This window comes from Jaculus jaculus, chromosome 2 (genome assembly GCF_020740685.1).
Source record: "Jaculus jaculus isolate mJacJac1 chromosome 2, mJacJac1.mat.Y.cur, whole genome shotgun sequence".
Taxonomy (NCBI): Eukaryota; Metazoa; Chordata; class Mammalia; order Rodentia; family Dipodidae; genus Jaculus; species Jaculus jaculus.
This window is the reverse complement of record NC_059103.1, coordinates 3,165,709-3,186,757: the sequence shown is the minus strand read 5'-3', so window position 1 is coordinate 3,186,757 and position 21,049 is coordinate 3,165,709. Positions and strand designations below refer to the sequence as shown.

The window sequence follows — 21,049 nt, the reverse complement described above, 5'->3', positions numbered from 1 at the left end:
TGCTTTGCTCCTGTTTCAGCCTTGTTATTTCCCTAGTCATTCTGTCTCTTGATTTGCGTTTACAATCTGTGTTTATCGTGACTGGGTTGTGTTTTTTATTAGCAGTGTTCTCTCTCATCACCCTTTCCCAGGCTGCTCCCTTACTGGGGACTTCCTCCCCTGGCTGATGTCCCGGAGTGGCTCTTCACGCAGCTCTGTGGTGACCCGCCTCTTGGTCCTGGTGTCAGAAAATTTGTCCTTCTGCCCCATTCAGTGTTTTTGTTTTCATCTTCCAGCCACTGAAGACGCCATTGCTCCGCGGTCTCCCGTCGTCTGTCCCACCACCCGCGCCTGTGCCATGCTGCTGTCGCCCTTGCCCAGCCCTGTCCCCGTGGCCTCGGTGTGAGCGGCCTCGGGAGTTTCCTTGTGTAGGGCCCTAGCCCTGTGCCCGTAGTAGGAGTCCCTGCAGTCCAGGGCCTGTCGTGCAGCTCTGGCCCTCCCCTGGCCAGGTGGCCCTGCTTGCAGTGCAGGCAGAGGCGACAGCTCCTGTAAGGACCTTTAATCCCCTCTCCTCTGCCCACAAGGGGGACGGTGGATGGCAGAGGCCTTGAGCTTCATGAATGTGTGGCCTCACGCCACCTCTCTCATCCCAAGGCCGCACTCTAGTTCCTGGTGCCATTTCCCAGAGCATAGAGCTAGTCACTGAGGCCAGAGGTCAGGTTGAAGGTCATCTGCAGTGCTCGGGCTCGATGTTCTGTCTTCCTGGTGCTGAGCTGAGCTCAGGAAGTGCCTGTTTCTCCCAGTCGCATGTTGGGCCCTGCATGGTAGATCTGACCTCCTCTCCTGTGCACACACACACACACTTGTTGCTCTTCCCTGGCTCTCCGTCCCCAACTCCCTCTTGCCTGAACATAGGCTTGTCTCTCTGCCCCTCTATCCAGCTCCCTCCCTCGGAGACTCCTGTCCACTGTTTGCATTGGTCACCTTGTCTGTCAGGCTGCTTGGACTTCCTGAGGTTCTGTCTGGAGTATTAGCTCTGGTCATCTCGCGTCCTTTGACCCCATCTACTTCCTCCTATAACAGGGTGCTCAGGGTCCAGGAAAGCCCTTGAACCCCAAACCCTAGGTTCATTTCTAATTTTAATCAAAGAATTGAATAAAACAGACTGAGAAGGGCTGGCTTAACAGTTAAAACATTTGCTTGCAAAGCCTAAGGACCTATATTTGACTCTACAGGTCCCAAGTAAGCCAGATGCACAGTGACACAAGCGCAGAAGGTCGTACATATGCAAAGTGGTGTATGCGGCCCTGTGTGCTGATTTCTCTCTCCCTCTCTCTCCCTCTCCCTCCCTCCCCCTCTCGCTCTCGCGTAAAAAATGACTGAGAAGGGTAACTATTAAATCATTATATCTATTGAGGGAAGTACAGAGCCAAGAAAAGGCACCCATGTGGCTAGAGATCTCATGTGGAGGCCTGGGAAAACTGGGGAAAAAAGAAAAGAAAGTTTGAGTTCCTACCATGTGGGGATCTTGAGGGGATAAAGAGCCCATGTGGAGAGTAAGGGCTAGGGGGCTCTCCCTTTAGCTGGCCTAACTCAGCACAGGCCCATCCAAGGGAAAACTCACCCACAGTTGGAAGTTCCCAAGTGGTCAGGCTGCTCTGAGAGCATGCCCTCCCCTTGCAAAGGTGTTTACAACCTTTTAGTGGTGGGCTTTGTTCACTGGCTCAGGTGAACCAGAGGGTCAGCTGGTTGGTTAGGGCTAGGGGCTGTCTCAGGAAGAGGCTAGCCCTGACACCAAGTTTGGGGGGCTGAACTTGACCAACCACAATGTTTAAATCGTACAAAAGACCTTCCTCCTAGGAGGGGTTCAGGTTGTAGAAAAACAGGTCTAGGGAACTAGGCAAGAGATAAGAAGTCAGATCATCCTTGATTTCTAACAAGTGCAGACATTCCTGTCTTTTTACTTTCAGGGGTCCAGTCACCCTAACTGCCTACTCCCTCTCATTCCCCACTGTCATGAGAAGACACTCTAACTGCTGTTAGAGAAAAGGGGATAATGGCATCAGATCTTGAACTACTTTCAGCTGAGAGGGGGTGTAGAAATACGGCGGTTAGAGAGTGTTTCCTAGAGAGCAGAACTACAGAGAGAGCCAGGGTTATATGCTGCGCGTCACTCCCTGTTCCTTGTTAGAGACAGCTGGCCATTTTGTCTCTGGACAGGTACTGGAGGACACATGGCTTAAGCCTTCATGGGGTCTGAGATAAAGGGGCCACCATCCCTTTTCAGAGTCCAGCTTGCCATGACTTTAAATAACATGTAACAGTAAGCAAGAGCAAAAGAAAGTGACAGAGCAAAGAGCTAAGCATCCTGACATTTCTTGTCCTGTTTTGAAATTATTTGTTTTTACCTAGGAAATTTATTTTACCCATTTGTAATACACAAGGTGATAGGATCTTGTCTGTGTCTAACCTGGTTAGACCTCCAAACAATGTGAACTACATATGTGTTTATGACTTTGTGACCCACCCAGGACAGGACATCACCTGTATCTAATGTAAGCAGAATTTAGATTAAGTCTATGTCCCTATATAAAAATTGTAGAGTATTCTTAAGAGTTGGTAAACTTGGGCTGGAGAGATGGCTTGGTGGTTAAGGCACATGCCTGTGAAGCCTAAGAGCCCAGGTTCGAGTCTCCAGGTCCCACGTAAGCCAGATGCACATGGTGGTGCACATGTGTGGAGTTTGTTTGCAGTGGCTGGAGGCCCTGGTGCGCCCTTTTGTTTTTCTCTCTCATAAAAAAAAATAAGCGTCGGTAAACAGTTGAAAAACCCTTAATTTTAGGCATGGTGTTTATCTATGTTTATCATGAAAATTAGCTCTTTGTTCCTTATAAATTAATTTTAGGTGAAATTTGATCTTTTTAGACAGGCATGGCAGTGCATGCCTTTAATCCCAACACTCAGGAGGCAGAGGTGGGAGGATTGCTGTGTGAGTTCAAGACCACCCTGAGAGTGAATTCCAGGTCAGGCTGGGCTAGAGCGAGACCCTACATTGAAAAAAAACAAGAAAAAAAAATTAATTGGTCTTTTTAGATCTCCTGTATCCTTTCTGCATATGTGTACCTTCATCCGCATATTTTAACATTGTGATTTAAGTTCCACTCAAAAAAAAAAAAAATTCTTCGCAAGCACTCCCAGCCCTGCCTTCCTCCCTCTGCAGTTTGAGTACCCCATAACTTGTGGTTCCCCACGTAGTCCCCCAGCAGGCTTGTCTGTCGCTGCTGCACAAACACGGCGGGAACACGTTCTCACCGTGATGCTGACGCCCACTCCGCTGTCTGGTGGGAGGTCGTGCGCCCCGCCCAGGCCCCCAGCCCCTCTGGCAGGCGGCCCTCCCGCCCTCACCGCAGCATCTCCAGGGGGGTCCCCGAGGCTTAGCCTTCTTTTCTGAGGTGCTCCGTGTTCTGGCCCTTCTCTTGCTGGGCACGTCTGGTCGTATCTAGGTCTTGTCCCCACAAGCAGCGCCACCGCAGTGTCCCGCACCCCTCGCAAGCCATGCGATGTCGCCAGAGCCCTGCGTGCCAGGTGTGGTGCCACTGAGCCAGTCACGCCGTTGCTCACCTGGTCCCGTGGCCCAGAGGTACTCGACCTTCGACCTGTGCCCTGTGGGTCCCGGCGAGCCGTGAGCCCTTCACACAGCCTCCCACAGCCTCCCTTGCTCTTTGGTTCCTGTGTGACTTGCTGTGGCCCGTAGGGTGTCTCTTTCCCTCCAGTCCTGTTCTTGCCCTCCATAGTCGTGAGTGAGAGGGGTGAGACTCCTGGGGCCCTGGGGATGGGTGTCCTATCCATCCCTTCAGGTGTTTCGAGAGGCCACTGGGGACAATGGAAGAAAGCTCAAGTGACAGAGAGTGACTGACACCCATACACCTCCTGAGGCTAGTGTATGAGACTCGGGAAGGATGGCGTAGGTAGTCCTGAGCATGAGGGGGAAGAGAAGCAGGCGCCCCGCGTTGCACGGCCTCCTGAGAAGGCCAGAAGCCCCTTCCCACCCTGGTTGTGGGAGGGTCTGAGCTGCCCGAGGGCCTCCCTTAGTGCTGCTCCTAGTGTCTGTCACCTTCCTCACTGTGAGAACAGTGCCCAGTGTGGACAGAGCAGCCCACTGCGTAAGGGCATGTGGCACCATCCTGGCTGCCTGTGGGTGCAGATCGCAGGGGAGACCTGTCGTGAGGCGTCCAGTTCGGATTATTTTCTTTTCTTTGTGCGTGTTGGGGGGCACGCGTGTTTGTGCAGGTGTGTGCGTGCAGGAACTCTCTCTTTTGAGAGAGGGTCTCTCATTGGCCTGGAGCTCACCAATTAGGTTAGACTGGCCAGTGATCTCTAGGCGACCTCCTGTCCCTGCCTTGCAGCGCTGGGATTGCAGACGTGCCCTGCCACGCTGGTATTTTACGTGGGTTCTGGGGACCAAACTCGGGACCTCATGCAAGGCAAGCGCTGTGCCACTAAGCCGCCTCAGTCCCGCCCCGGTTGGGATTTCCTAATGGCTGCCTCCGGGTCTTTGAGGAACATGTGCTGATGGCCACCCCGTCTTTCCTTCTTGCGGTGCTGGGAATTGAAAGTAGGGCCTCCTTGGAGTGTCCCCTGTCAGTTCTGAACCTCTGAGCTACACCGCCAGACAAGACAGCTGTCTCTTATTAGTCACCTACAAATTTCTTCCCCTGACTTTCTGTCCTGATAAAGTGTATTTGGTCCCCACATAGTCTTGTTATTGTCTGTTTCCTCTGGGAATTGCCTTCCGGTAAATGACCCAGCAGTGCTCCTGTTCCCGTTCCTTAGACACACTCAGAAATGCTTGACCGTGTCTCTCCACACACGTGCGGCACACATACACTCTCTTCCTTAGCAGCCACACCTGCTTCGTTGCACACTGCACCCCGTGCACATGGGTGTGTGCGCATAGTCTCTCCTTTAGTCTTCACACCTGCCTCATTATCTGGTTATAGAGGAGGAGCTCGTAAAATTAATTAGCAGAATCCTTTCCCACAGCCGCAGTGCCCGGCTGTCCTTCTTGCTAGGGTTTGGAGCCTCTTGCTGCCTGGTGGGCAGGTGTCAGATGTGTTCCTCACCGCCCACCCTTGCGTTGTGAGTAGCCCTTGGCACTTGCTTCTGTCCGCATCCCCGAGGACTGCTGTCCCGTGTGGGTAGAGTGTGTCGTGGACTCAGCACTCACTCTGAGCCTCTCTCTCTCGGTAGTCAGGAGCCCATCTCCTGGGCCAGCTTCTCCATGGCCGACCTCATTCCGGACCTGCAGCATATTCTGTTCTGGATGTCCAACGCCATTGAGATTCTGTATTTCATCCAGCAGAAGTGCCCGCTGTACATGCAGAACATGGAGGAGGAGCTGGATGTCACAGGTGCGTGCCATGTGGGCCTCCAGCAGGGTGCTGTCCTTGGCACAGTTGGCATTGGCACAGGAATGCCTTCATGTCAGCACATGTGCCAGTTGTTTGGGAGTCACTCATGAGGCTGGCGCTGGTGGCTTGAGTTGGCCTGGTACCTCAGGGGCACAGCCTGCACTGGTCTCCATCATGTACCCATGAAGTGAAGGCATGTCTCTGTAGCCGGCTCTGTCCTGCGTGCAGAAGGCTGGGGCTGAACAGGCCACGTGGTGGGGACAGACAAGCCTGCCCTGAGCTCAGAGTGGGGTTCAAGACGCACTGCTGTTTCAGAGTGCTGCCGTCATCGTGTCAGAGATGACACCTATGGAGTGTGCCTATGGAGTGTGCATTTCCAAAACACAGTAGGAAGTATTCGCAGACTACTCCAGAAGGGGGTGACTAGGGTGATTCTGGGGGGTAGTATCAGAGGAGTGTAAGAAGGTGACATTTCAGCCGGCCATGGTGGCACAAACCTATAATCCCAGCACTGGGGAGGAGAAGACAGGATGATCATGTGTTTAAGACCAGCCCGGACTACATAACAAGACCCTCTCTCAAGTAAGCAAACAAATAAAAGGCGGCACTGGGACCAGATAGGCTTCAGCTGATATCTTCTGAGGGCTCTGTGGGGGCTGCAGGTGGTTTGGAAGACCCTGGATGGAGTCGAGAGGGGTAAGGACATCCCTCAATAGGACCATATTTTGAGCCGGCCCTCCCTCCCCCCTCCCCGGGGAAATGGGGCCAGAGCCACCCATGGCCCTGATACACGGGCCAGCACTTGGTTGCAGAGACTATGAGGTCCCCATGGACTGGGCCTGGCAGACACTGATCATGGCTGTGGCTCCATTGGAAAGAATTTCAAGAAGTCAGAGCCAGCATGGGGTCTTGGGCAGGCCGCACCCATGATGCCCCTGGGTAGATTTACTGCAAGGAAGTACACTCAGGTGGCCAAGATGAGGGGCTGAGCATCCACTCATGACTGAAAGGGTCCAGTCCTTGGACAGGCACTTGCCCTGCTTTGGGACCCTCCCTAGGCTCAGGTGGAGAGGGGTCTGGGCTGTGGAGACCAGCTTGGACCACTGGCCTACAAACCTAAAGGACTAGGCCTGCCTGGCTGCCTGGGCTGGGCTCTGAATATCGGGGTGGGCCGAGGAATGCCTGCCGACCCTGCTTGTTAAGAGGCTGAGCCCCTCCAAGGTCCTCGGCCATGGCTTTCACTAGAGGTTCCCAACACACAGATCTGGTCCCTGGACCAGCACAGTCTAAGCTTCCCTGAAAGTTGTTGTATTACCTGGTGGCCTAAATCCTACCTCCAGACCCCTTACCCTACTGGGGTGGCCTACTCACTGATGATGTTTTCTACTGATCAAATAAAATCAAACTTTGGTTATGAGAGAAAAAAAAAAGAGGCTGAGCCCACGATGGCTTTCCCCTCCAGTTCACAGTCAGGAGGCCCTTGTGCAGGGCTCCCAGGCCTTTAGTGCGGGGCTTCTGTGTGTGTGGAGACACAAGCCCTTCCCCTTACTGCAATCCTTCCATGCCCATAGGGCATCTGAGACTGTGGCCTTGCCCCTGGCCCTTTTGGTGGGCTTTAAAGGTGGCCAGCCAGACCTTCAGGGAGGGATGTTCTCTTCCTGCCTACAAGGCCTAAAGATGGAACTGACCCTCAGCCCGCCTGCCTCAGAGGCTCCTGGGATCCTGTGCCTGTAGATGCCACCCTTGTCCCTTCCCTCAGCTTGATCCGGCTCCCTCTTGAGTTTCTGGCACCTGCACCCGCCCCTGGCTGCCTGGTGAGTGGTGTCGCCTAGGCAGGCAGGCTCTGAAACTCGATGCTGCTCTAGCTGGGCTTGCTGCTGGCACGGGGCTGGGACGAGCCGTGCCTCTTGTTCTGGCTCCAGCAGAGAACCTCCCAGGAGCCGTCCTGCCTGCCTGTGGTGGATCACTGCTGACGCCTCTCCCCGTGTGGTGCCCTCAAAGCCGGCGTTCAGAGGTGCAGCCTGGCAACACTGGGGCTCGCACAGCGACCCTCTCAGGCAGCAGGGGTCAGAGCCTGCGTGCTGCCCGGCTGGCCTCCTGCGCGCGGTGGCCGTGGGAAGACTGGCATGTTCTGAGAGCTGGAGCGATTGCTCTTGACCTGATTTTCTTCCCAGGAGACACTGATGCCTCTCAAGGGCCCAGCTCATTGTGTGCACTTAGGACCCTGAACCCTCGTGTGGCCTTCTCCGTAGAGAACAGCCTGGTTTCCTCAGTGCCCAAGGGGCACCAGGTTTTAGTCCTCTGAGGCTTTGTGGCCACTGGTCGCCATCTCAGGTGTTTCCCTGGGACGACGCAGACCTCCATGTGGATGTGTTGGTGCCCGCTACGAGGCCTCCTCCTCCTGCTTCTCCTCCCGTGCCCACAGGCACGCTGCCCGCTTTCTCGTCCACCAGCCCACTCTGCCGTTTATTTTAGGCATGAGAGGCTCTTGAGCCTCAGGCAGAAGGTCAGGAGCACATTGTCTTGGCCAGTGCCATGTTTTCCTCCCTTGGTGCAGTCAGTGCCCAAGCCTGGGCTGCACTCATGGGCTGGTGGTTGGGGCCAGCAGACCTAAGTGCAGGCTGGGGCACGTGGAGATTGGGTGATTCTTTTAGGAAGGGTGTTTTGGTTCCACAGTGATGTGATAGCCTCCCTGAGGGTGTCTGTGCTAGTTATTTGACCCGTGTCCCCCCGTGAGAGGTGACCTTCCGAGCCAGGTTAGGATCCACCACAGTGGGGTAGCCACTTTTCATGGAGAGCACAAGCTGGTACACAGATCTGTCATCCCAGCTACTCAGAAGGCTGAGGAAGGAGGGCTGTGAGCTCAAGGCCTACCTGAGCTACTTAGTGAGTTCAAAGCCACTTTGGGCAACTTAGTTGGGACCCTGTCTCAAAATAAGAAGCAAAAGTAGGGCTGGGGGTAGGGCTTGCTTAGAGCTGGGGTATTCGCCTTACTTGTGTGAGAGCTGAAGGGAGGACAGGAGGAGGGAGGGACTCTGCACTCCAGCTCAGTGGCATGAAGACCTTGAGCCACATGACTGGTCTCCTGCTCCACCTGCCCTGTGTGGCAGTCTGGGCACGTTTGGGTTCACCATGGCTCAGAACCCAGACAGCAGCCCTGGGCAGAGTGCTCAGCCAGGAGCCAGCTGACTGCAGAGCGCCTGACGGTCAGTGTGCGCCCCGCAGGCTCCAAGGAGTCGCTGTTCTCCTGCACCCTGACGGCCAGCGAGGAGGCCATGGCGGCCCTGGAGGAGGTCGTGCTGTACGCCTTCCAGCAGAGCGTGTACTACCTCTCCAAGGTGCGGCGCCTGCGCTGCTCGAGGGGGGAGGGGGGCTGGGGGAGCTCACCTTCTGCTGGGAGGAAGTGTGGTCCCCTCCTGTCCTGGGTGTGCCCCTTGCTCCCATTTCCAACTCAGTCTGCCCTTTGGGGTCACCATGCCTTTCACCAGGAGCACTCTCTTAGCCACATGTCTGAGTCGCAGCCCACTGCTGTCCTGTCCCTCCTCCCAGCAGTCCCTGGAGGCGGCTTCTGCTGTGGCCGCCCCAGCCTGCTGTTCTGATGAGGCTAGGGTGGAGCATGCGGGGAGGCTGCCCTGCCCAGCCCCTGCAAGTGGTTGTTGGGGTTCTCTCTCCCCCAGTGCCTGTATGTCTGCCTCCCAGCCCTCCTGGAGTGTCCCCCATTCCAAACGGAGCGCCGGGAGAGCTGGCGTTCAGGGCCCGCGCTGCCCGAGGAGCTGCGCCGCGTTGTGTCCGTGTTCCAGGCTGCCTCGGACCTCCTGCAGCGGCTGCAGCTGCACCCTGAGGTCGCCTCCCAGATGCTCGCCTACCTGTTCTTCTTCTCCGGCACGCTGCTCCTCAACCAGGTCCTGGACAAGGGTGAGTGGGGCTCACAGCTGGAACGCTGGACCTGCCTCCTGAGGGACCACCGTGCCGTGGCCACGTGCTGGGCGCTGGATAAGCTGAGGCAGGACACGTCCAGACCGTGCATCGCAGGAGCTCTGGTGCCTGCTGCCAGGCTTGCAAGAGGCCAGGCTGAGATGGCTGCCCAGGTCCTCGCAGTGCCCACGATGCAGAAGCTTTCACCCTGACCCTCTTCACAGGGCCGGTGCTCCTCCATCTCCTTCTGGGATTTGGGGTGCCAAGCACCAGCACACGTGTGGCATGTCAGGTGACAGGACAGGAGGCAGTGGCTGTCGCAGCTCTTCCCACCCTGGGCCCTGCCTCCTCCTCCTCTCGTGCCTGGGAAGAGGGTGTTGCCTTGAACCTGAGGCAGGATGTTGTCAGTGTTCTTGGGACACAGAGTGTGCTCTGGGGACCCTAGTGCCTGTCCCACGGTGCTGGGAGGCCCTGGCCTCAGCTCCACTTCAATCCCTAGGTCCCTCCCTGAGTTGCTTTCACTGGCCCAGGGGCGTCCAGGCCTGTGCCCGCCTGCAGCAGTTTCTGGAGTGGGCCAGGAGCGCTGGCCTTGGGGTGCCTGCAGAGTGCTTCTTCCGGAAGCTCTCCTGTACCCTGCACCTGCTGGCCACGCCCAGCGCCCAGCTTGTCCAGGTAAGAGGACCCCATGGCACAAATGTGGAGGAGGGGACCATGTGCTGTTCTGCTTACAAACTGGGTGACAGACAGTTCAATTCCCCAGTGCCCTCATAAAATGAAACAGGGCTGGAGAGATGGCTTGGCTGTTAAGGCGCTTGTCCCCAGTACCCACAAAAACCAGATGCACAAGATGGTTCATGTGTCTGGAATTTATTTCCAGTGGCTAGACAATCTGGCATGCCCATTCTATCTGCCTGTCTCTCTCAAATAAGTAAATAAATTAAAAAAGAAATAAAGTCAAACAGGCATTCATTTGCAGCAGCAAGAGGCATGAGTGCACACACACACACAAATAACTTTTTTAAAATACAGGGTCTACTTTAAATTTTTTTCTCATAGACTGACTTACTGAACCAATAGTTTCTAAAATTTTATTTAAAAAAAGTAACTGGGTGTGGTGGCACAGGCCTTTAATCCCAGCACTCAAGAGGGAGAGGCAGGAGAATCACCGTGAGTTCAAGGCCACCCTGACACTACTTAGTGACTTCTGAACCAGCCTGGGCTAGAGTGAGACCCTACATCGAGGAAAAAAAAAAAAATCTTGGCTGGGGAGATGGCTCAGCAGGCACTTATTTTCAAAAGCCTGATGGCCAGGGTTCAATTTCCCAGGGTCTCCATAAAGCCAGACGGCCATTAGTTTGCAGCAACAAGACACACCAGCACGAACACAGAACACACACATGTAAATTAAAACCATTTTTTTAACCTCGTAAACCATTCTCTTGGAGTGTGGTAGTGCATACCTGTAATCCCAGCACGACAGAGGCTGAGGCAGAAGGATTACAAGTTTGAAGCCAGCCTGAGCTTCACAGCGAGATGCTGTCTTAATGAACAAAGCAAGAATTCTTAGAAATCAAAAGCAGAAAATGGCCGGGCATGGTGGCGCACGCCTTTAATCTCAGCCCTCGGGAGGCAGAGGTAGGCGGATCACCATGAGTTTGAGGCCACCCTGAGACTCCATAGTGAATTCCAGGTCAGCCTGAGCTAGAGTGAGACCCTACCTCGAAAAACAAAACAAACAAACAAACAAAAGGCAGAAAAGGAAAATTCAAATTGCAGAGTTGAAAGATAGAGGAAAGTAAAGTGCCTAAAAAATAGAACAAAGACCACAGAGGTAGCCGCAGGGGCAGAGAGGGGCCGAAGGAGGAAAAGGAGAGAGCTGGGTTGCCACTGGTTCCCCTTCTGACATGACACCAGCCTGGAGGTGAAGGGACAGGGTGTCACCGCCCTAGGAGCTCCAGACACTGAGAAGAACTGGACTGAGACTGAAGGGTGAGGGGATGCCAACAAGAGGGTGTGGGCTTGGGGTCGGCTCCTGCCCTCCCTCAGCAACACTAGACTCAGGCTGTCCGGGGGCACGGACACCAGGTGGTCAAAGCCCAGGCCTGGGGGTGTCAACAGTACTCAAACATGGGAGAAACAGGAAGAGAGGCAGAGAATTACGGACAACTCAAGGACCAATCAGTAAGGCTTGAGAGCAGATGGAGGAGAAGCTGGAGGTGACCTCAGGCTGTCTCCACCCTGGCTTGAAGCCGCTTTACCAAGATGGTGTCATAGAACCTTGGCATAGTGGACAGGGACACCCAAAACCTCTGGAGCAGGAGTCAAACAAGACGCACCGAGAGGGGCACTTCTGAAGAGCCATGGAGGTGTCAGGCAAGCGAGCTGCCCGAGGCTGAGCTGCTCCATGCGAAAGGAGGGCTCCCGGCGTGCTCCCAGCATGCACCTCTCCTTTGCCTTCCGTGGGAAGCTGGAGAGGGGCTGACCAGGGCCTCGCGAGGGGCCCTCTAGAGCAAACAGGTTCAGCCCTGGAAAAGAAGCACCCAGCTTGGGGAGAAGAGGGGTTGATGGGGAAGGGCAGGTGACCAACGATGTGGCTTGTTTGCCTTCAGTCCTGAGTGGACACGGAACACCCCACCACCATTGTGCATGCATACCTAAGGGTTTGTGTGTTATTTTTTGTTTTTGTTTTTCTCAAATTGCGACAGTGTCTCATGTAGCCCAGGTTGGCCTTGAGGTCCTGATCTCCTGCTTCCCGTCTTGAGTGATGCAACTATAGGTGCACTCTCTGGACCTGGCTCTCCTCTTGGCTTAAGACAGTCCATGTTCCCGTCCTGAGCTCAGTCAGTTCTCACACCATCTAGATGATGAGGCTTCTGCCTTTTATACCCAGATCTGTCTGTCTGACTGAGGTAGGGTTTCGCTCTAGCCCAGGCTGACCTGGAATTCATTCTGTGGTCTCAGGATGCCTCAGAACTCACAGCAATACTCCTGCCTCTGCCTCTCGAGTGCTGGGATTAAAGGTATGTGCCACCATGCCTGAAGAGAGGCAGAGAGAGAGAGAATGAGAGAATGAGAATGGATGTGCCAGGGCCTCCAGCTGCTGCAAATTCCAGATGCATGTGCCACTTTGTGCATCTGTTTTTATGTGGGTCCTGGGAAATTGAACTCAGGTCATTAGGCCTTGCAGGCAAGTGCCTTAACTGCTGAGCATCTCTCAGTCACATCTTAACATGAGTTTATGCAAAGTGACACCTTTCTTGTGGTGAAGGACATGCTTACTGGTCAGAATGCCCTCTTCAAAGTGCCATCTGCGATACTGTCCCCTCACTGACCTCCCTGCTGCTCCACTTGGCTCCTGCTGGGAATGCAGGGGTGGGGAGGGGAGGTGGTTCACTTGCTGGGCTAGGAGCCCCTGTCGCTGCAGCTGTTGGTGGGGACTGCCTTCTACCCCTGGAGGACCCTGACCCCAGCTCCCCCTCATGCCTAGATGAGCTGGGCCACCTTGCGGGCCACATTCCCTGCCCTGGGTCCCGCTCAGCTGCACCGGCTGCTCACTCAGTACCAGCTGGCCTCGGCCATGGGCCCCATGAGTGCCTGGGAGCCAGGAGCACAGGACAGCCCGGGAGCCTTCCAGTCAGGTGAGCCGTCTCAGGGGTCGAGGACTGCGGTGGGGGGCTTCTTCCCAGGCTCAGAAAACACCAAAGTAGCCCACAGACACCAGACCATGAGAGGTGGGAGCACAAGAGACCCCCCCCCCAACATCCAGCACATCCATTAGGGACCCACTCTGCTCCTGCCTCAGGATTGGGAAACCACACAGCTGGGGTGGTCCCGAGACCCAGGGGCCCATGCCCAGTTCGGAAGCCCAGGCTCGAGTCGTTCAGCCTCAGGTGGCAGCCAGCTGACCTGACCGGGAAATGAGCAGCAGGGTGAGGTCAGCTAGCCCTGAGAAGGAACGCCACTTGTGTATGTGCCCACTGTCACACACGCGGCTCTGCATGGAGCATGTGGTTGTATGTGGCCAGATGCGTGCATGCGTTTTTATTTTTAAGTCATGCACACATCTTCATGGGTTTGGATTACAACAGTAAGCCAAGCAAAGGGAGGGACCGAAGATGAGGCGTAAGCAGGAGCTCCCCTGCTTTCCCCGCCCTCTGGTCACTGCTGGCTGGGTTGGGCGCTCCCCTGAACTTACTGATAGGTGTGAGAAGCCTGCCTCGAACCAGGATCTGCTGGGAGCTCAGAGGCGACTTCACAAGATGATTCTTGCTGTCCACCCTGGATTTGTACATAGTGACAGCCCAGCGTGCCCCAGAGGCGCACAGCTCCTGGTGACATGCGTGGGAATCTGGTCACCTTGGGCAGTCTGCTGGGGATTCAGGGGGAATGAGACCGGGCTGGGGTTGGTCGGCCTGCTGGGATCCCAGTGTTTCGTGTGTGCAGTGGGTGGGGATCGAGCGCAGCCTGCCTGTCCAGTGCTCCCAATCTGGGCTGGGGGAGCAGCTCCGTGAGGGGCGGACAAGGCCCCAGGTAGGTTCCAGAGCTCCGGCTTGCTCTCCTGCAGAAGACGTCCTGGAGTCCTATGAGAACCCCCCACCCATTGTTCTGCCAAGCGAGGGCTTCCAGGTGGACCTGGAGGCCGACCACCTGGACAGCAGCGTCTACCAGCACTTGCTCTACATCCACCACTTCCTTGGGGGCCTGCGGGGCCAGACCAGTGCCAGCAGCATGGGCATCGAGGTAAAGTGGCATAGAGAGGTGGGTGGGGTGAGATGAAGTCACACGCAGCCACCGGCCGCCATGAAGCTAAGGCAGCTCTCACGTGGCATTGAGGTGGACGCAGGCACAGGCCGGGCGTGACACTGACCTCGCTTCTCTTACCATTTGAGACGGCACAGACCCTTGGCCTTCCTTGCTTATGCCTGGTACCCTGCACAGCCTGGCAGGCCAGTGTCCTGCTGGTAACTTGCAGGTGTGCCCCTTCCTTACTGGGAGGAAGCATGCCCACCTGGCTAGCCCTTCCTCCACACCTCAGCTCGCATCCTTCTGTCTCAGGGCGTGTACCACATCATGCCAGAGGGGCACCTGGAAGGCCAAGGCTGTCCCCTGACTAACAGAGACCCCAGCAGAGGAGCCGTCGACATCGCCCCTGCACACGCTCTTCCTGCTCCCGGAGCTCCCAGGGCACAAGGTCATCTAGGAAGGCATCCTGGCCGAGGGGGCCACAAGAGCACCCAGGCGGGTTCCCTGCACACCGACTCCTCCTGCCTGCTCACGCCTCCCAGCACTCCACGGGGCCTGGAGTCAGGAGGCCCCACCTGGCCAGATGCCGGTGGCCCCTATGGAAAAGCCCTTTCTGAAGGACAGGGGAATGGGCTGAGCAGCTCCGCTGCTGTGGGTGTAGAAGGTGAGGCCTGGTTCGCTCACTTCTGGCCCTAGGCTGTACCTCGCAACTTGATGGCAGGTGCCATTGGGGGCTTTCCATTAAAGCCTGCCCCCCAGTGCCTCACTGGAGATGGGGGGATGTGGCACACGTGCACAAATGCCCCTGGATAGCTGTGTGCCAGCAAGTGCAGGCATGTGAACACGTGCACACATGCAGCAGGGCCCCCCAGGGCCCACTTGACCTCCCCACCCGATTCCATGAGAGCCCAGTCCTGTGTCCTTGATACTCTGCTGAGTTTGGAGGGATGGGGGCAGGGGCCACCTGGCAGAACAAGGCCAGGCCAGCTACCTGCTCAGGTGCCTGAGACAGGAACTCAAAACAGGTCCCCACCCGGGCACCTCAGAGGACACTAGAGCTGTCACCGAAGAAGGCACAAGGCCTCTGGGTGTAAACTGGAGCTGTCTTTAGAGGTGTGCAGGGCGAAGCATGAGGGCAGTGCAGTGACAAGACAGTGCGTGAGGCTGTGCCAGGCCCGGGCCTCCGGGGGACACAGCTTAAGAGGGACCAGTGTCCTGTGGCAGCCACGGAATGAGTGTGGCTTACAGATGGGCCTGTCCTCGACCTTTGCTATCGAGTTCTGCCCAGCTAGTGTCTTCCTGGGGCTCCAGAAATACTTCCTGTCCTCCATGAGGTTCCTGTGTCCTGACTTTTGGGGTGGACACTGGCCTTCAGTCCATGACCACCTCACCCCTCTTGCCCACCCAGGAGACACTGTCACAGCCACAGATGAACCTCGTCTGGATTCCTCCAGCCACAGTTCGAGCCCCGAAGACTTCTGCTACGTATTCATGGTGGAGCTGGAGCGAGGCCCCTCGGGGCTGGGGATGGGCCTGATTGATGGCATGGTGAGGACTTGAGGACCTCAGTCCCCTGGCCCCACCCTGCTGGCTCCTACGAGGAGCCTCGGCTGTGCCTCCCTACTCAGTGCTTCCTTTGTGGGGTGCGTGGGGACCACGCTCTGTGAGCCTGACTGGCTGCAGGCATGGGTCCCATAGGTTCCCAGAGTGGGGGTGTCAGAGGCCTTGCCTGAGACAGCCTGAGTCAGCGCTGGCAGAGTCCTGAGGCCCCTGCTTTTCCCCAGCACACGCCTCTGGGTGTCCCCGGGCTTTACATCCAGACCCTGCTTCCCGGCAGTCCTGCGGCGGCTGACGGGCGGCTGTCCCTGGGAGACCGCATCCTGGAGGTGAATGGCAGCAGCCTGATGGGCGTCAGCTACCTGAGGTACCTGCCACACTTGGTGCGTGCCACCGGGGGTGTCAGGGAGGGCCACCAGCAAGCGGGGTGTGCTCTTTTGGGAGGGAGAGAAGTAGGTATGCCCTCCCCTGTGCCAGACCCGTCTCGCCCTGTGCACGGCGCCCAGTGTGAGAGGGAACAGAGGCGGAAGTGTCGGGCCATGCCCTCACCTGGCTATTCCTAGCCCCTCTCACTTCCGTTACTGATTTCAGAGCCGTGGATCTGATCCGACAGGGGGGCAAGAAGATGCGGTTCCTGGTTGCCAAGTCTGATGTGGAAACAGCCAAGAAAATCCGCTTTCGCACACCACCTCCCTAGTGGGCCTGAGGTTTGTTGCCTCGACCACTAGAACCTGCCTCATTCATCGGCCAACTCACATCAAGCCAGTCCTTGGTCTTCTAAGCTGACCAAAGTAGTTCTCGTGTTGTGACCTCACGTTGAGGACCTATTGCTAGTGTACATCTTACTGTATATTTTATTTATATGAGAGATGACACTAAGTTGTTTTTCTTACAGAGCTTTTGTTTAAAGATTTTAATGGAGAATTTAGATTCAATAAACTATCTTTCATATTCTTACAGTGGGAATGTGAGGATCTGCTTTCCTGGCCCCGCACAAGTGGACAGCACGGAAGGCCACTGGGGTTCCCTCCTTGCCAGCACGAGAAGCCCCGAGTACACTCGGGCATAGGACAGGGTGGGGGTACAGTGTAGTTTTCTTTGCATTTCTAGGGATCGAAACCAGGGGCCTTGAACATGCTGGGCAAGCATTCTACTTATAGCCATTCCCCCAACCTCTCACTGGGGGATCTAGGCAGGAGCTCTACCACTGAGCCACACCCCAGCCCCTCACTGGGGGATTCTAGGCAGGAGCTCTACCACTGAGCCACACCCCAGCCCCTCCCTGGGGATTCTAGGCAGGAGCTCTACCACTGAGCCACACCCCCAGCCTCTCACTGGGGGATTCTAGGCAGGAGCTCTACCACTGAGCCACACCCCCAGCCCCTCACTGGGGGATTCTAGGCAGGAGCTCTACCACTGAGCCACGCCCCCAACCTCTCACTGGGGGATTCTAGGCAGGAGCTCTACCACTGAGCCACAGGCAAGTGCTGTGTTGCTGAGCCATATCCCTAACCCTATTTTTACCTTTTGTTTTTTTTTGAGACATCACTAAGTAGCTTAAGTGGCCTTGAACTCACTCTGTAGCCCAGGCAGACCTTGAGCATTCTATCCTCCTGCCTCAGGCCTCCTGAGTGCTGGGATTACCAGCATAAGCTGCCATGCCTAGCTCCTATATTTTTAAACTCTTTTCTTGCTTTTTGTTTGAGTGAAGCACAGTCTCACTCTAGCCCAAACTGACCTGTAACTCACTCTCTAGTCTGGTCTTGAACTCATGTTAAGTCTCCTACCTCAGATTCCCAAGTACTGGGATTAAAGGCATGATCCACCATGTCAGGCTAGGTCCAATTTAGTATTTTTTCTTCTGTGTGTGTGTGTGTGTGAGTGTGTGTGTGTGTGAGCGAGAGAGAGACATGGGGGGAGAGACTTAGCACGCCAGAGCATCTAGCCACTGCAATCGAACTCCAGACATATGTGCCACATCGTGAGCATGTCACCTTGTGCGTCTCACATCGGTTCTGGAGAGTCGAACTTGGGTCCTTAGGTTTTGCAGACAAGCTAACCTTAACCACTAAGCCATCTCTCCCGCTCCAGCTCCAATGTTTCAAACACAGTGCTGAGTATGTCCTCAAAAGAAATGCTCTACAACTCTGAAAAGGGCTATGTGCCTGGACTGACTGCTCCCAGGACCTGAGCCTCTCCTGCATTCAGCTCTATCACCAGCTTGGAGGCCCAGCTCTTTTCCCCAGCTGGCGTTCTCCTGGTCACTGTCCCTTACCTTGGCAGGCAGCCAGCCTCCTCTAAACACAAGCAGAGCTGTTTTGCTGTTGTGGGGTTGCATACCTGTTGGGCACGAGCACAAATTGGACCAGGCTGGACATCTTTAGCAGAATCAGCAACTCCATGGCTCTGGTACCCATGGCTTGTGGGGTCTTCATTGTGCAGGGAGCTGGAGGCCAGGCCCTGGGCCAGGATCTTCATCTTGGACAGGAGCAAGGCTTTAGGAATAACGAGGTCCCAGTCAGTTAACTGCAGAACACCCCTCACATGGGAACGAGTATCTGTGGAGGGGTCAGTCCACTGTCCTGTGTTCTCACCATCACTGGGCCTCGGGCAGCTCCACGCTGCCCCCTTGTGAGCTCCTTCAGGCATTGCAGTGTATCTTTTCGGCCCTTCCTAGCTGTGGCTGTTAGTGTAGATACACCACTCCAGTCTGAACACGGGACCACCTCACCTTGGGTGCCATTCCTCAGGTGAAGTCATCTTTTGAAAAACATTATTTTACTTATTTGTAAGCCAAGAGAGAGAAAATGGGCATGCTAGGGTCTCTAGATACTGCAAATGAGTTCAGGATGGATACACCAGTTTGTCCATCTGGCTTTATGTGGGTACTGGGGAATCGAACCCAGGTAATTAGGCTTTGCAGGCAGGCATCTTAACCTCTGAGCTGTCTGTCTGGCTCCTTTGTCTACCTTTTTTGATAAAGGATCTCTCACTGGCATGGATGTGCTGAGTAGTAAGTAGGCAGGCTGGTCAGCAAGCCTCAGGGATCCCCCTTAGCCCACTTCCATAACACTGGTTTGACGAGTGCACCACGATGCTGGCATCTTTCTTTACACAGGATCTGGGCTCGAACTCACGGCCTCATGCTTGCCAGACAAGCACTTCACTGCCTGAGTTATCTCCTCGGTCCCTACTTTAAAAAAGACATTTTGTGTCTTATTTATTGGGAGAGAGGGAGAGAATTAGGGTGCACCAGGGCCTCTAGCCATTGCAAACTCCAGGTGTATGCACCATCTTGTGCCTCTGGCTTATGTGGGTATTGGGAAATTGAACCTGGGTCCTCAGACTTTGAAGGCAAGTGCCTTAGCCGCTAAGCCATCCCTCCAGCCTAAAAGGTTATTTTAAATGCATTGCTTGATTGAGACAAAAAGAAATCCTAAGGGTCCAGAATTAAAGGAGAGGCTGCGGCTGGCATCGATGTTGGATGACAGGTCTCCTCTTCACCATCTTGTTTAGCCGCAGAGGCTTGGCCAATACAGAAGAAAAGGCTCCCATATTGCTGCAGAGTTCTCACGGGGCCCTGGAGAAACACATAGCAGTAGACACGCAGGCAGCACGCTTTCCACGCGGGGCAGTCCACCACACACAGAAGTGGCCGTGGAGTCCCCCCTCCTTCCACGCGGGGCTGTCCACCGCAGGACAGAAGCGGCCCTGGAGTCCTCCCCTCCTGGCATCCCCTCTACCCCATGTGCAAATAAAAATCTCTCTTAAGACCATCTTCTGACGGCTGGGTATGCTGGCACTCGCCTTAATCCCAGCACTCTGGAGGCTGAGGCAGGACTGCTGGGAGGTCTAGGCCAGCCCAGGGCTACAGTGAATTGCAGGGGAGCCTGGGCGAGAGAGCGCTTCTGCCCGAGGGGGAATAAACAGGGCCAGGGCTCAGCTTACAGTTAGACCCCAGCCACAGTATTGCTTCTCTATGGCGGTCTCTGCCCTCTGGAACACCATGTGATTGATGTGTGGCCCCAGTGAGTCATGCAGGACATCTAAAGGACTTAATAATTTTTGTTACTGCCACATCAAGGACATTTGAGGTGAAATCACACAGAAGAACTTGTTGGTGTCCTGGGGCGACATGAAAACAAATGAGTACAGCTGGGTGAGAGCCACCATTGGCTTTGACTACCGATCATCTAGGCAAGTCTCAACAGTTGCTTCAGAATAAACCAGGAGATGTAAAAAAAAAAGGGGGGGGGGATAGGGGGTGGTGCTAGAGAGATGGCTTTGTAGTTAAGTGCTTGCTTGTGAAGCCTGAAGACCCTGGTTCAAGGCTCAATTTACCAGGACCCACGTAGTTGGCACACACATCTGGAGTTCATTTGCAGTGACTGGAGGCCCTGGTCTGACCATTCCCTCTCTTTCTCTGTTGTTCTCAAGTAAATAAATGCTTTATAAGCAATTTGTGTGTCTGCTTATATGTGGGTGTGCATGCACGTGTGCCTGTGGAAGCCAGAAATCAATGCCTGGTGTCTTCCTCAATTGCTCATGTCATGTTTTTCCTTTTCTAAAAAAATAAATAAATAAATAAAAGATCTAGCCGGGCGTGGTGGCGCATGCCTTTAATCCCAGCACTCGGGAGGCAGAGGTAGGAGGATCGCCGAGAGTTCGAGGCCACCCTGAGACTACAGAGTGAATTCCAGGTCAGCCTGAGCCAGAGTGAGAGCCTACCTCGAAAAACCAAAAAAAAAAAAATAAATAAAAAATAAAAAAAAATGATCTATACTTCTAAAAAATTTATTTGAAAATTTTATTGACAACTTCCATAGACAATAAACCGAGGATTGCCCCCCCCCATATCATTTTTTTGAGACAGGTCTCACTAATCTGAGCTCACCAATTTGGCTAGAATAGCTAGACCTCTGCTCCTCTGGCATGCTGTTTACAGAGGCACACCGTCTGGCTTTCACGAGGGCGCAGGGGGTCTGCGGTCAGGCCCTCGTGCTTGCGTGGCGGTGTCGGGCTGAGCCCCCGCCCCCACTGGACACCTGCAGCGCGCGCGTTGCCAGGCGCCACACAGAACGTCAAGCGCTCCTGACGAGGTTCCAGCAGCACGGGCCCGAGCAGCGCTGGGAGCCCGGGGCCCGGGGCAGCCCGCCCTCCAGCCCGGCAAGCGAGGGCGGGGGGCTTCTCCACCAGCTGGGCTCTGGGGGCAGCAAGGCGAGCTCCAGCTGGTGTTCCCGAACATCTCTGCCCGCATGTTCATGAAGCATGGCTATGGAATGCTGTGCTTACACTGAGCTGTGACGTGTGGGAATCCTGCATGTGAACAAGTCGGATGCCACACCCCTGACTCAAGGGCACTGCAGATGCCACCACTGCTTCCCTTGCTCTGGGGGTGGCTGCCCTCACAGGGGAAAATAGTGCATAGGTGGGCATGATCCCCA

At 55.2% G+C, this 21,049-nt stretch overlaps 1 protein-coding gene across 1 annotated transcript in view; it reads left to right on the top strand.

Annotated features, from left to right (window-relative positions):
* Nucleotides 1–16,562, top strand: part of Radil (Rap associating with DIL domain) — a 101,071-nt gene extending 84,509 nt beyond the window's left edge. The window contains exons 6-15 of the mRNA XM_004671322.3: nt 5,230–5,390; nt 8,616–8,728; nt 9,068–9,305; nt 9,805–9,977; nt 12,793–12,943; nt 13,870–14,045; nt 14,361–14,712; nt 15,457–15,596; nt 15,833–15,972; nt 16,197–16,562. Coding sequence (XP_004671379.2) covers nt 5,230–5,390; nt 8,616–8,728; nt 9,068–9,305; nt 9,805–9,977; nt 12,793–12,943; nt 13,870–14,045; nt 14,361–14,712; nt 15,457–15,596; nt 15,833–15,972; nt 16,197–16,302 — 1,750 coding nt within the window. The 3' untranslated portion in view covers nt 16,303–16,562. The remainder of the gene's footprint in view (nt 1–5,229; nt 5,391–8,615; nt 8,729–9,067; nt 9,306–9,804; nt 9,978–12,792; nt 12,944–13,869; nt 14,046–14,360; nt 14,713–15,456; nt 15,597–15,832; nt 15,973–16,196) is intronic.
* Nucleotides 16,563–21,049: the final 4,487 nt, after the last annotated feature.